Source organism: Puma concolor, chromosome B4 (assembly GCF_028749965.1).
Source record: "Puma concolor isolate L17-30 chromosome B4, mPumCon1.1.hap2, whole genome shotgun sequence".
Classification (NCBI taxonomy): domain Eukaryota; kingdom Metazoa; phylum Chordata; class Mammalia; order Carnivora; family Felidae; genus Puma; species Puma concolor.
The window spans coordinates 27,381,934-27,397,675 of record NC_141673.1 but is presented as its reverse complement, the minus strand read 5'-3'; the positions used below and the strand labels follow the sequence as shown (position 1 = coordinate 27,397,675).

Below are 15,742 nucleotides of genomic sequence, written 5' to 3'. Positions count from 1 at the left end.
CAGACAACACAAACACATTTATTTCAAATTTCTAGGAGGTAAAAAAAATATCAGATACCAATGCTTTATGCATGCTCAGGGCCAGCTTATAAATACTCCATTCAGTGATATCTTAACACAAGTTTGTATTAGTGAAAAGAAACTGGCAAAATCCACCTCTTGTCATTCGACTTGTCAGATGGTGAAGACCAAAACAGAATGTTTCATCAGTTTTAATTTTTAAATACGATTGTCACATTGGGAAAATGAAACACAGTAAAATAAACTGTACAAAGGCAAAGTAGAATAACAAAAAATATTTTACTAAAACATAAGATTTACAGAAGTTTCCAGACAAGCCATACAAAATGGTCACAAGCTTTTTTTGAAGGAAGGATTCTACACTTGACAGCAAAGTCACAATGTTATTAGTGAGGGCTGTGATGTCTGTTTAATGTTCCCATTTTGGTTCAAACAATCAAGCTTGTCCATCTACAGCGTCTAAATAAAGTTAGACTTGGCTAGAGAGCATATTCTAAAGAACTGGTTAGCTGCTTTTACCCAATGCAATTAGATCACCATAAAAAGGGGGAAAGGAGCCCATAAAATTAAAACTACCTCTCACCCCCTCAAAAAAAATAATAAAGAGAAAACACCCACACCCCTGCAGCTAACCCTGACAACTACCTTCATTCACAGTGCTTTATACTTTAACCATCATTGGGGAAATGAATAAAAGCAGAGAGGGGCCACTGCTTTTAAACGTTTCACAACAATCCAGATGGTACTTCTAGCCTCTGCTCATGCTTTACAACAGTGAATCAGGACAAGACATAGATTTGCTAATGTGCATTTAATCACCAAAGGACTGAAGATGTCTGGGCTTTTATTCTGTAATGTTTCTAAGACTGTGTCCATTAAATGCAAACAAAAAAGGAAGAAGTCTTGGCAGAACAGGAGAAGTGATGCACACTTGATGATCAGATCGATTTTAAATATTATTCATGGCATATAGCCTAGTCCATGCTCTAGCTGTAGACAAAAACAAACATGCAATTATTATTTTACTTAGCTTCATGTTACTTTCCAAACTCTATAAAAATTAATTAGTATTAAGTTAAATTCATGCCATTTTTCTGTCATCTGGATCAGACAGAAAGCCTATATATGTCTAATTACAAAACACTACAATGGAATCCAGAAGTTCTACAGAATTCAACAGAATGAAAAGACTTGTCTCCTTTTGTCTCCTTCATTTCTAGATATATAATGCTCTCCACTAATTTTGTTAAAATCTGTAGCAGGAAGAAGCTCACTGATTTCAAACTCCCTAGCTCTAAAGTGACACATAGTTTTATTAACAGATGAAATACAAAAGCAGCTCAAGGAGTTATAAAAAGCTTTCCGTTTTCTCTATGTACTGCTAGATAAATAGCGCACACACGGTATTTGATACACCAGGTATAGGTTATACAAGAGTTGAAGAGCTCCCCCAATTACAGGCTGTCTTTAATTTGGGGGTCATGAAGCAGGCCGGAAGTTGGAGCTTAAACATCCGTTAAGAGGTGCTCATATACTAGAAGCGGGATCTGACTTACTCCTCTCGATACGTATTTTTTTTTCTTTTTGCTAAGACTCTAAAATTAGTTTTTTAAAAAGTGGAAGTGGTGTGAAGGAGAATGGATATTAAATACCTGTTTCTATGGCTTGGGCTTCGTTGGTCTTCCACTGCTCCGCTACATCATTTGCTAATGGATCATCTGGATTGGGAGCACTTAACAATGCCTGGATCGATAGCAGAACTGTGCGGATCTGCAGTGCTGGGGACCACTTATCTATGAAGGCAACAGGCCCAGAATGATCAAGCATGAAACAACAGCCACAGAACTACTGCATTTCATTCCCACAGACCTTTGTGGTCTTTATATAATAGGCAAGATTACAATGTTCAGATTCTCAACATGGAATGCTTAAGAGAAATAGGAGAAATCTTACTTAATAGCATATATTAATAAAGGTAACACTTACCTTTCAAAATATCTAAACATATTCTTCCCAACTTGTCTACATTAGGATGATAAATTTTGGTCATGAAACGTACTTTAGGGGCTGCCATCGGGTATTCTTCTGGAAGGAATAGTTCAAGTTTAAAAGTCCCTCCCTCAAAGGGGGAATCCTGGGGGCCAGCAATGACCACATGAAAATAACGGGCGTTGCTCTCATCTGGTTCTGCTTTAATGCCAGGAACTGGTTCCGCCAGCAAACGCTGGGTTTCCTACAATAGAAAGACAATGCATTCGTCAAACAAATGTCACTTTGCTGAACACCAAATTAAAAATTAAGAAGTTCACCTCTTGGAATTGGACTTAACAGAACCTCTCCAATCTCCTGATGGGTTTTTATTCATTTTATAAGACTATTTAAATCATCCCAATCAGCTGAATGCAAAAGCAAATGAATACTGATGACACATATACTCTGTAGCTACAAATATCTGAAAATATGTTGATAATAAAAATTAGGCTAATGAAACTGATTTTATATTAAGTTGAGAAGTGAGGAGAGGGGAGAGGGAGGAGAAAAAAGAAAATAACACTGGAATTATCACATAAGTAAAGGCAACTTGCTCTCTTTAAACTCCACTAAAACCAAGCTGTTTAAAAAGTAAAATTTGGGGCGCCTGGCTGGCTCAGTCAATGGAACAAGCAAACTCTTGATCTCGAGGTTGTAAGTTCAAGCCCCACACTGGGTGTGGCGATGACTCAAAAATAAAATCTTTTTAATAAATAAATAAAAAGTGAAATTAGTGTTAAAAGTCACTAAAAATCTTTCCCCTGAAAAACAGAAGGGAATGTAGTAGGGGCAAGTGCCTAGGCACCTCAACAGGGCTAGAGAAATATGTACAACCCTGACGACGAACGCTTACACTGCTCCCCAACAATCAATCTTTAGTTCTCTTTTCCGTCTTTCTCCCTCTCTCCTAAAGTACTCAAACGTTCTCTCTCTTCAAGCCTCCAGCATCTTCATTCTCACCCTCACTTTTGGCTGAGAACTCTGCTTTCTATTTCACAAAAAAAGTCACCTCCTTAAGTTCCCACTGTAGCATTTGTATACCCACCTTCAACTGCGTGTCCACGTGTTCTGCCTGTCCTCTTGTCACTGTCGATAAAATGGCCATCACCCTTGGCTAAGACTAACCTCTCCTCTAAAGAAAGCACTAGATCTTATCTCCTTTTTGCCTATTCAAGGACATTGCTCTAGCATCTCTTTCCTCTCCTGAATCATCTTCCCTTCTTTATTGGATTTTTCCCAAACTGTACAAACTTGCTATAATTTCGCCCAATAAGAGGGGCAAATGACCTTGACCTCACTCTCCCCAGACCAGCTAATGCCCCACTGCTCAGCTGCTTGTTGAAAGTTATCTATGCTTGCTTGTCTCCAATTTCTCTCCTCCCCTCCTATCTTGAACACAACTCTCCAATCAGGGTCTAGCCACTAACCTGCTTGTTGAGGTCAGCGGTGATTCCCGCACAGTTAAATCAAATGGACAATGCTTAATCTTCATCTTACTTGACCTAAATGGAACATCTTTTCTAGCTGGTCTGCCCTCCTCCTTGTTCCTTGCTCCTCACCCAGCTGCCATTAGCCATGTTCTCCTGTCTTCCTATTAGTCTGGCAGCAACCTCCATGTTGGTTCTTATCTCCCCAACACTGAAGTGCCCCAGGGCCCTGTCTTAGGGCTTCTCTACTACACACTTCCATAGTGACCCCATGTAGTCCAATGAATCTAAATACTAAATATACTCTGTATGATGCTTTGCCAAATTCATATCCGGCACAGATCTCTCCCCTGGATCACACTTCCTCCATCCATAAAGACCTGTTCAACAGCTCCTCTTGAATATCTGATAAGCACCAAACTTAGCATTCCCCACCCTCAACCTGCTCCTCCCTCAATGCCTTCTTTTTATCAGTTAACCATAAATCCATCCTTCCAACAGGATCAAACATTGTCCTTCATAACCCACCACATCTAACCTGATTGGCAGATTTTGTTGGCTTAAACATCAAAATATATCCATGACTGGACTACTTCTTACCACCCCACGGCCACACTTCTGATCCAAGCCACCCATCAAGCTCTCACCTAGCATACTGCAATGGCCTAACTTTGTACTTCCTGCTTCTGACCGTGCTCCCCACTCCCTCCTGGGTCTGTATTTCACAGACTTTTCAAATTCCTTATAATGGCCCCCCAAGAAGAGGTTTTACGTGATCCCCTCACTCAGCCTACTCTTAACTCATCTTCAGCTATGTTTCCCCCAACCTGCTTCCACCCTGGCACTTTGTTTCACCCAGATTAGCTTCTTTGCAGCTCTCCAACCTGCCATACTCCTCCCTCAAACAGCTCTGCACTTGCTCTTTTCCCCCAAATTTCTATCTGGTTTGTCTCTCAGCTCTGAAGATCTTCATGCAAATGTGTTTTCTCAGTGAAGCCTCCATAACTGAAACTGCAAAACCCCATTCCACCCTAACCTCTACCCTCCCTCTATCCCTGTTCCCCTATTTTATCTCCACAGCACTACTAACATATTACATATCTAACTTATTTTGTTCAAACTGGAAGTGCCATAAAAGGAGATTTGTGCCTGTTTTATTTACTGCTGTATCCTCAACATCTGGAACAGTGCCTGACACCACAGATGTTCAATAAATACTTGCTGAATTATGAATCTATTTGATGTCACAAAGAACAAGGAATAAACTATCAGAATTTCATCTTTAACATTAAAGCAGGGTTATTCAAAGCAGGATGTGCACATCAACTATCAGAATTTCATCTTTAACATTAAAGCAGGGTTATTCAAAGCAGGATGTGCACATCAGAGGAGGAAAACAAAAGGATCCATTCAGGCATAGGAAGAAATAATCTAACTTCTATTTATAAACAACTTACAAACAGCCAAAAAATGTTAACATGCAATAACGGAAATGGACAATACTGAGTACAATTTCATATATTAGTAATATATTTTCAACATTTTGAATAAGCATGTGCAATCAGAAGTTTCAGAACACTGCCATATCAACAGTTTTAGATATAAAAAATGAGAATACTGTATTTATGCTGCCTTCACTTCAGAAAACCCATACACCTTAATACCATTTCACTCTAAGCCTACAGTGCACATACTAAAAAAGATTTACCTTTCATAATCATAAGATCCAGATAAAAAATTAAACCCTTTCCCAAATTGTGTTAATAAACTCATAGCCATTTAAAGCAATGCCTTAACCCAAAAACACCCTAGTCTCTAATTAGAGACTAGGTTTTTGGTTTGTTTTTTTTGTTTTTTGCTTTGTTTTAATCATGGCAATGCAAGGGCAAATGGGAAGCTGAAATGCTGTAAACTAAGGTTCAAAGTAAAACATGTTTAGAGCATTAAAAACATCTCAAGATACAATAATGAAGCCTCCCACTGTGGGAAGTCCTCCAACATGGAATCAGAACAAGAGGCCAGTCTTCATTTTTTGCAAAAAACTGAAGATACTAAGGATGAAGAGTAAGAGTAAATAAAAGAATGAGAAAAAAAAAACGGATGGTAAAATTCCCTGAATTCTGGCCTCTCCTCACCTCCCTCCTCCTTTCATTTTGTCCAAGGTCTTCGTATTTTTAGAAACCCATTAAGAGAGAGATTGGTAAAAAAAAGAAAAGGCTGGGGTCCAAGAGCCCCAAACCCCACTCCCTGGTTACACAAAGTAGTAGCAGCTCTATTCAAGACTATAAAAAGCTCCCGAAGGGCCTCCAAGATCATATCCCAAAATAGCCTCAAAATCACTCTTAGAACACACTGTCAGAGACTGCATTCCTTCCTCATCTTCAGTTCCTCCGCAAAATCAGAGGCTTTCTAAAGAATGTACATGTAAACATATCACACGGCCTGGTCAATTACAAGACTTCATCAGGGCACAATCTAGAATAAGCTTTTAGGTGTGGAAGACTTTTTCAAATAGTTTTTATATGCTCTCAAGTTCTCATAGATTTTGATATAATGAACAGATGCATAATTATTTGACTGTATGGCACTGATTTCCCAAACCCACAGCATAAATTATAGGAGGAAAAACAAATAAAATCCAAACCAAATGGAACAAGTCTCACCCACAGAAGTTAGAGTCCATTGTTTTCCCCAAAAAAGGCAAAATTGGGTAAGAAATAAAATCCTTCATATTACTTACTATTCACACATGGTAAACTATAAAACACCTCCTAGTTTTATATTATTTTTTTTGGTAGAAAGACAGTGAAGTACACTGATTTCTTCAAGTCTGTAAGGAATGGGTTCAAATTCCTACCACACTGCTTACTTAACTACGATTTCTAAGCAAATAATTTACACTGCTCTGAGCCTCAGCTGCCTTATCTATATAATTAAGATTACCTCTCATGCAGAGTTGCTATGAAGATCAAAAAATATAATACTGCAGAAAGACTTAAACGAGATCCCATAAGGCGGCCATAGCCCTATACAACCAACTCAAAAAGAATGTTAAGAGCAAAGCACAATAACAAATCTTAAGATTTATTAAATAAGTTTGTTTCTAAAGAAAATAGAATAACCATTAGTTGCACTGTGACCTACTTGTTTAAAAGCAATCCTAGGACCCAATCCTAGGTAGCAACTGAGTTTAGGTCATACAGAACAAAAAGTACCCTAGACTATTTAGGGAATTAGTTACTAAAAAGTAGAAAAGGAAGTACATAAAAGTAGAGTATGAATTTAAGTGACAGTATGATTAAGTCTCAAGGAAACTCATTTTACAGAGGAAGTATAATAATTCATGCTGTAAATATTTTTTTCACCAATAAATACTTTAAGAAGGAATTAAGTAACATCAAATTGATCTGATCATCAATAGATCTACTGGGACTTGAAGAGCAAATCCCAGAATTATACACCACAGTAAACTGTAACACTTGACAGTCTGTCAACTAAATCCCACGAACTAGGTTTTTTCCCTTTATTTTTTTTTTTAATTTTTTTTTCAACGTTTTTTATTTATTTTTGGGACAGAGAGAGACAGAGCATGAACGGGGGAGGGCAGAGAGAGAGGGAGACACAGAATCGGAAACAGGCTCCAGGCTCCGAGCCATCAGCCCAGAGCCTGACGCGGGGCTCGAACTCACGAACTGCGAGATCGTGACCTGGCTGAAGTCGGACGCTTAACCGACTGCGCCACCCAGGCGCCCCTTTTTCCCCCCTTTAAAGTTCAGTAATGCTTGTGCTCACTATAGCAATGGAAGGTCTTATACGTTTTTTAAGGCAATGATTGAATAATGTACAGTAAAATTCTAGATAATAGATAAAATAGATAAAATAGATAAAATTCTAGATAATAAACACTCTTAGAAAAAGAGTGGTAATGTGCATATGAGAAAAGTTAACTTTCTCTATACACTTCCAACATACATCTACAGCACTCAGGTTTTCCCCTATTTAGAATATTCTCTGAAACACAAAATGCAATGTATTATTCATAATGTCAATTGTAGACATTTTAGATCATCTCACCCAAGAACCATCTGACTATCCTGGACAATATTATCAATTTTGTTATCACAATTAGTCTTAGAAAAACTGACAGATGCCTCAGTGATACCTACTGTCTATTCCAACCTCTGTTAACTACATCTTTAAGCAATTCTAAAGTATTAACAAACAAGAGCTCCTTTTTTGGGATTACTGATAAAGCAAAAGCCAACTTATCATTATATACACAATTGCAAACTACTTAAGGGTATTTACAACATCACCCCCTACAAGTGGGCATTTAAAAAAACGTTACCAACATTTTTGAATGTCATGCCCCTAACATTTTATACATGAGCCAGGTGGTTTTTACTGACAATTTTGGTTACCACAATGAATTTTAGGAATGCAAACTATCTCCTTATAGTAGAATTGACTGTGTTTATTCTGGCGGGGATTATAAACAGAGCCAAAGTTGTGCTCAATTTCCCTACTACACTTCCCTACAAATCCTAAAGTCAGCTAGAGGTATGTACAGCATGAAAAGAATGGTCGATGAATGTTTTCCCTACAGCAGTGCTGCCCAACAGAAATATGAGCTGCAAATATAATACTAAATTAAATTCTCCACTAGTCACTTTAAAAAGTAAAAAGAAACAGGTAAAATTAATATTGTAGTTAACAATATATCCAAATAGCATCATTTCAACACATAATCAACATAAAAATAATTGGGGCGCCTGGGTGGCTCAGTCGGTTAAGCGTGACTCTTGGTTTTGGCTCAGGTCACAATCTCATGGTTCATGGGTTTGACCCCCGCATTGGGCTTTGCACTGAAGGTGCAGAGCCTGCCTGGGGTTCTGTCTCCATCTCTCTCTCTGCCCCTCCACCGTGCACGCACTCTCTGTCTCTCTCAAAATAAATAAACTTTAAGATATATATATAATTAATATTTTACAATCTTTTTCATACAATGTCTTCAAAATCCAGTAATTTAGATTTGTAATACATATCAATTCAAACTAGCCACAGTTCAACTGCTCAATAGTCACATGGGGCTACTGAACAGGAAACTGAAAACACAAGACAGTCCTGTTAGAATGATGTCACTTACAGGTTATTAAACTAATTTTATTTCATACAGTGAGTAAAATCTGGTAGAGAAAAGCATCACTTTTTCCCCTCCAAAAATTCTACACAAAAAGTAATGTCAGACCATTGGAATCACTAATAACAGGAATGTGGGTGTTAGTTTGTTACAGTCACAAGATTGTGCTTGAAAATAATGATTTGCAGCAATTTCGAAAAAACCTAGATGCATAAAAATTAATTCAAACAAGGTAACTGCATGAGGAAATTAAGGGTCAATCCCTGAGAAATAATTTTAATTTTTACAGTCCACACTACCCCCTAGTGGACGAAAGACCTCACTTACCTATTCCAACACCTTTTCCTTCACAAATGGCTCATAAATTATTTTACTGTAATTCACTAAGTTTTTAAAAAATGCTTATCCTAAAGTCAGATGAGAAAAAAGATTCTCAAGGCATACCCTCCACCTTCCTCTTTTTCTCCCTCTACTCCCACACACATCAACCTCACAATTTCCTTCTCTGAAAAGAAGGAAAAACTGGTAGAAGCTGTTTCAAAGGCTCTAGGTATCAAGGACTATCAAGGACTAAGGTATCTTAGAGTTCAGACCAAGGTACCCCTTTAATGAAAAGTTTTTTTCCAGTTGGACTGGTAAGTAGCAGAAAGTGCAGTTAACCCGTGAACAACACAGGAGTTAGGGGCATCAGTCCCCAGCATGGTTGAAAATCCACATTTAACTTGTGACTCCCCCAAAACTTAGCTACTAACACCTGCTGTTGACCAGAAGCCTTACCTGTAACAGTAAATTAACACAAATTTTACGTATTATATGCTGCATTCTTACATTAAATCAAGCTAGAGAAAAGAAAATGTTAAGAAAATCATAAGGAAGAGAGAGTACATTTATAGTACTGTACTGAATTTATCAAAACAAAAAGATCCACGTATGAGTGGACTCACGTGTCAGTGGACCAGCACAGTTCAAACCTGTGTTAAGGGTCAACTGTACTCTGTATTCAACTTGGAGTAATAACCAAAAGATGGGACGGAATGACCTGGGCTAGAAGCTCTAGTTTTTTCTCCCCAAGACTCTATCAAGAATTTGACTTTATCAAAATTCTGTTAAATTCAGCAAAAAGGAACAGAGATGTGGAAGCCAGAGAAGGATTTCTGAAAAACAAAGTACAGTCAACCAACTTGTTTCTCTGGTTTGAATTAGTCTGGAAGCCTCTTCCCTGTACTTCAGTTTCCTGGGCATTTATACCATTCCTCTTACTATAGCTAGGACAATAATAGCTGACTAGTCAGGCCCTAAATTGTCTGAAGATAGGAACTCCAGCTACCAAATGGTGGTGGTGAATGAAGTGCTAAGCGAATGCTTGTTCAGTGAATACATACTTGCATGATTAGGTACCACATGGAGCTGAGAATTACTATACTTACTGTGTTAGTTGGTAACTTCCACCCCAGGAACGGCATTTAAAATTATTCCAATCATTGACAACAGACAAAAATCTGAAAATCCTACTAACAGAGTGTGCCTACAATAAGGAAAACCACTAGCCTGAATTCCTTGTCCAGCACCTCCCAATTCTTTTGTCCCACTAATAAGTACACCAGGTTATACTATAGTCTGTTTCTTTTCCTCCCCCCACTAGTCTGTAAATTCCTCAAGGGCCAGAACTCTATGCAATTATCAAGCACTATGCCCAGATAGGCAGAGAATCAATAAAAGATCAAGTAACAATAAAAACTAACTGTGGCAAATAGTGACTTAAGTGCTCTACATGTATTATTAACATTTAATCTTCATACCCATTTTACAAACGAGGGAAATGAGAAACTAAGAGTGACCACTTACATTATAACCAAAGCTAGCAAGTGGCAGAGCCAAGATTAAAATCCAGATTACTGGGTTTACTCAGTCTGGCTTCAGAGCCTGACTGCTTAATCTCAATGGTATACAGAAAGACAATTAACAATATACAGTAAATGTCAAATGTCTGGCAGGAGAGTAAATAATACAGAAGTCAAGGGCTATTTTCAGTAGTTCATAATCATGAAGAAATGCTTCATGAAAGAGGTAAATTAATTTAAGCCATAATGTCATTTTTTTTTCCTTTGGGACTGGCAATTGAAGAAGTATAGTCTTATTAACATAAATGAAATAGAATAAATCTGCTTTATTTTGATGGAAAATTTGGGTGTATGCCATTTTGACCTGGAATTATCTATTACATAAGCCACTTTGCCTATCTCTTATATTACATGAAACCACTATGCTCTGAAATGTTATGACTTTGAAATATGGATTTACTAACAAATGTTTATTGTTTACTTTGTACATGACATTACGGTATCAACTAATTCAAAGGAAGAATAAGACAAAGACCTTGCCCCTCAATAAGTTATTTCATGTTGAGTATGAAGTACACATAAAAGTCAATTTTCAATTTTTTTTAAGTTTATTTATTTTGAGAGAGCACACGAGCGGGGGAGGGGCAGAGAGAAAGGGAGGGGTCCACGGAGAGGGAGGGGGAGGAGGAGAGGTAGGGGAGGGGAAGAGGGAGAGGGAGAAGCAGGGGAGAGGGATTGGGAGAGACAGAGAGACACGGAGAGGGAGACAGAATGAGAATGAATCCCAAGCAGGCTCCTCGATGACAGCGTGGAGCCTGATGCAAGGCTTGAACCCACAACCAAAAGATTGTGTCCTGAGCTGAAACCAAGAGTTGGATGCTCAACCAACTGGGCCACGCAGGTTCCCTTAGTCAATTTTTGAAAGATGCATTTTAGAGTAGGGTATGTCAAGGTCTTAGAGAAGGTGGTACAGATGTGATTAGGAATACTAACAACACGAAAAACAGCACTACACTAGAAGCACATTATGTCCCTGCTTGTTTCTAAAGACATTTTAGAAGTTTTCTGGGGGCGCCTGGGTGGCTCAGTCAGTTAAGTGTCCAACTTCAACTCAGGTCACAATCTCACGGTTCGTGGGTTCAAGCCCCGCGTCGGGCTCTGTGCTGACAGCTTGGAGCCTGCTTCAGATTCTCAGTCTCTGTCTCTGTCTCTCTCCATCCCCCCATGCTCATGTTCTGTCTCTCTCTCTCTCTGTCTGTCAACAATAAACATTAAAAATAAATAAATAAATTAATAAATAAATAAATAAAAGTTTTCTGGAAAGATAACTTTACATCTTCATCTTTCTTTTTTTTCTGTTTTTGAAAGATTTCTAAATATCAGCATCACAGTTAAAGACATGCCAACTACTCCTTCATAAAACACTCATGAAATTCTTAATGGTAAAACTGTCCTTTGGATACCCAGCACTGTAATTAGACTCATGAAAGTTAACATCTCCATTTTTTTCTTGATTTCTGATTTGATGGATAATATAAACACTTCATTGCCTGGACTTTCTTTAGCACCAGCTCAAAAACTGTAAAGACAAAATATGTCTTTAATGATCTGAATAATGTAACTGTCCTTCTGTCTTAATGAATTCTGTGTCTTAGGAATGATGTCTTAGAACTCTGAACAGAGGATCTGGCTTAGTAACACTTCACTGAGATTGGGGCTGTTGAACAAGGTCCCTAAGGCACCATTAACAAACCCATCAAAAGCATCTTTAAAATATTTGCATATTTTAGGTTTGGGAAAGATGTATGTAACTTAGTAGGCAGAGGAGGAAAGGTCTTCTGTATTCATCCTGAATGAAAATAGGAAAATTTTTAAATGCCTGTTTCTATATAGTGAAAACCAAATTTATGAGTGATGTATTAGCAAAAACCAGTGAACATGTACTTTTTAAAAAATTCAGCATTTAAGTTAGAAATTACCTCAATTGTGGGTTTCTTTCTTAAACTTTTAACTGGTTACTTGAAGTTGATAATTCATTTTAAGGCCTTTATGTGTAATTGTAGCCATTTGTCTACAAACTCATCTATTAAGCAACAGTAAAATCCCCCCATTCATTCATATCTTCCCTCCCCTTCCTGAGTGTAATGCTGAAACTGGGAGCTTAAGAATGTGGAAGTTTGAAAATACAAAAACTTATCTATAGTCACGTATAAGGAATGCCTGGCAGCATGAGGCAAAATGAGGTTCATAATGGACCTTCATCATTCCTTTTAACAACCTGACAAGAGCCTTGTTGTGAAATAAATAATCCCCTAGCCTTTATGGATTCCCAGATCCCTCAACAGCAGCTTTAGTCTCATAAGTTTCCTAGCTGTCTGCCCAGCATCTAAGACCTAGGCTCAGTCAAAACCTGTGTATCAAAGCTAAAATACACAAGAAAGACCCACTGTGGAGTAGTTACCTTCAGACAGCAACGGAAGGGGTTCTAGAGTAGCATGCTGTACTTGGCATCTGCAATCAAACTGCAGAGTGTGATGCATACAATGCTGGCAGTGAAGTCTCCACCATGATGGGATTCTGAGCCTTGTTTCCTGAATGCCTCATTGGCACCTTTGAAGATCATGTGAGGTACCTAATAACTCAATAAATACTATTTCCATTCAACCTAGCCAAAGTTGACCTCCACTGCTTGCTAAAAATACAAAGTCTAAGCTAGACAGAGAAGAAAGTGAAGAGAAGGTAAGAATTAATAGACTAGGGGGTGGGGTGTGGATGAAGAGGTTAAGAAGTGAAATATCTCTTTGGGATTAAATGAGATCAAAGGAGAGCACCCAAGTCGGCTAATCTCTTTATCAAAGAACTTCTACCTAGTGTAACAGCCTTTAAAGAGGGAGCTAATTTCACATTAAGAGAGCCAACTTCAACTAGACAGTCTGGTACATCTACTGGGGAAAAAACTTGGAGCTAGGACACCTAAATTAAATCCCAATTCTAACTGTACCAATTTGTTACCCAACCATACAAACTCACTTACCTCCCTAGCCTTCTAAAAATGTAGTCCCTTGAACATTTCAAAGGTTCTCTCTAGCACTAAAATTGATCGGAAATTTTATTACTGGAATGGGTTAAATCTTACTGCTATATACCTCCTTCCAGTAGAAGGTCCCTTTTATAATACTCTTTAACCTTACAATTATTGTTCAATATTTTGACCTCCCTGTTGAGGGAAGAGGTAATATGGACTGTATCCCCAACATCTACACCAATGCCCAATATCTAACTAAATAAAGAAGAAGTTTGTTGCTAATGAGACCTGCTTTTTTCCAAATTATTTTTCACCTGCTTACTAAAGAAAAATACAGTATCAACTTAAATAGGCCACACTCCTAATAGCCAAAATCTAATTAACATTTTAGTATGTTTATATTTTATCCTGATAAAAATAAAAGCCCTTAAAAACAGTTTAATATTGGGGCGCCTGGGTGGCGCAGTCGGTTAAGCGTCCGACTTCAGCTCAGGTCACGATCTCGCGGTCCGTGAGTTCGAGCCCCGCGTCAGGCTCTGGGCTGATGGCTCAGAGCCTGGAGCCTGTCTCGGATTCTGTGTCTCCCTCTCTCTCTGCCCCTCCCCCGTTCATGCTCTGTCTCTCTCTGTCCCAGAAATAAATAAACGTTGAAAAAAAAAATTTTTTAAAAACAGTTTAATATTTTTACACTTTTTCGTTTACTGTGTCACTGCATCCTGTTTTCCTGGTTGCTTTACAGGTAAATTAAACAATAATCTTTGCCAACTGTATGGCATAAATAGGCACTTTTACTAGCCTAGAAGCTAGTGGCTACACTTGTACAGCTACCATATATTACTTACCTAATCCCTGATCACTAGTTACATCAGGTTTCAAATGTGGTAATCACAACAAAATTTAACTGCTAAATGCCTTAGGTCTCCACTAAAAGTCCTACACTTACATTAACAGACAAGAAGATGGACAGAAGCAAAAGCAGTTTGAATTTTCAATGAGGCAAACAAAAACAAGTTATAGTTGGTCCAGATTTGCATTCTTAATTCAATTGTGCTGACATAATTTTGTCCAAAATCCAAACCACAGGAAGAAAAAATTATTTTTTTCACATACTGCATCCTAATTCTGAGATAAATTAGGAAGCGATCAGATATTAGGATTTCTGTCTCCCCCCAAAACAAGCATCCCTTAAGAAGCCTGCCACACTGCACAACTCCAAGAGAGGACTATTCACATCACAATCTGTATGAATAGCACCCCCTGAAGCTGTGCAGGGCAAGATCGTAAATACTTTGGATTAAAGAATAAAACCAGTTTAGCAGCTGTACAAATCAGCTTTATTGTTATCTAACTCAGGGAAAATTGATTATACTAAAATCAAAACAATTCTAATAAAATCACAATGTATTATTTACCTCAAATATACCATTTCCCTACCCACTGTTGACAAATGGGCATTGACTGTGCTTTATAAAGATCTCTGTCCCATTTCAGGGGATTATGTTTAAGGCCATCTATTTTATGGAACTAATACTTAAATGATGAAGTTTACCCACACTGAAGAGATACTCATTCTTTCCCAATTCACAGTGAAGCAGCATCTTTGCAAATCAGAAAGCAGTAATAACACTATAATGCTCAGCATTACGATAGGCTCTCCTCTGCACTCTAACCCTCTCAACCACCCTAGAGCTAGACTAATGTATTAAAGAGATAAAGAAGTAGAAGTAGGCTGTACAAGCTAGTACTTGGCACAGCTGTAAGTCAAACCCAGAAAGCCCAACCCCCCATCCTGTGCTCCTACCACATATATCCTACACATCTAGTTCCACATACCCAAAATCCTTCTGCTATGGAGAATTAGCAAATAGATCTAAGACATTTAAGACACTAACCATTATTTTGCCCACAAAGAAGCATTTCTACCATTTTGAAAATCAACTGTCACTTAAGAGGTAAGCAATTAACTAGATGCTAATTAAAAAAGCAAGAGTATTATTGGGCAGTAGGAGTGCACTTTCTGCAAAAAGCTATTCCTCATGCACTTTCCCCCGTCTGACTCCCCAGCTACACTAGTCCCTATAGGTCAAGGCCAAGGTGTAGCATTTGCAGCCCTAATAATGAGCACCACATAGTGTCTCACGTTCCATACTGGCTGAATGAACATATCTACTACTGAAGTAAGCCCTAGAGAGGAAAAATATACATATATTGACAGGTAAAGGGGGATTCAAGAACTTCCAAAAATGGTAGGCCCAAG

At 38.2% G+C, this 15,742-nt stretch overlaps 1 protein-coding gene across 1 annotated transcript in view; it reads right to left on the bottom strand.

Annotated features, from left to right (window-relative positions):
* Positions 1–281: 281 nt before the first annotated feature.
* The window catches only part of UBE2N (ubiquitin conjugating enzyme E2 N), a 36,835-nt gene continuing 21,374 nt past the window's right edge, over positions 282–15,742 (bottom strand). The window contains exons 2-4 of the mRNA XM_025926349.2: positions 2,008–2,254; positions 1,674–1,814; positions 282–1,011 (exon numbers count right to left, since the gene is read on the bottom strand). Of these exons, the coding sequence (XP_025782134.1) occupies positions 971–1,011; positions 1,674–1,814; positions 2,008–2,254 (429 nt within the window). The 3' untranslated portion in view covers positions 282–970. The remainder of the gene's footprint in view (positions 1,012–1,673; positions 1,815–2,007; positions 2,255–15,742) is intronic.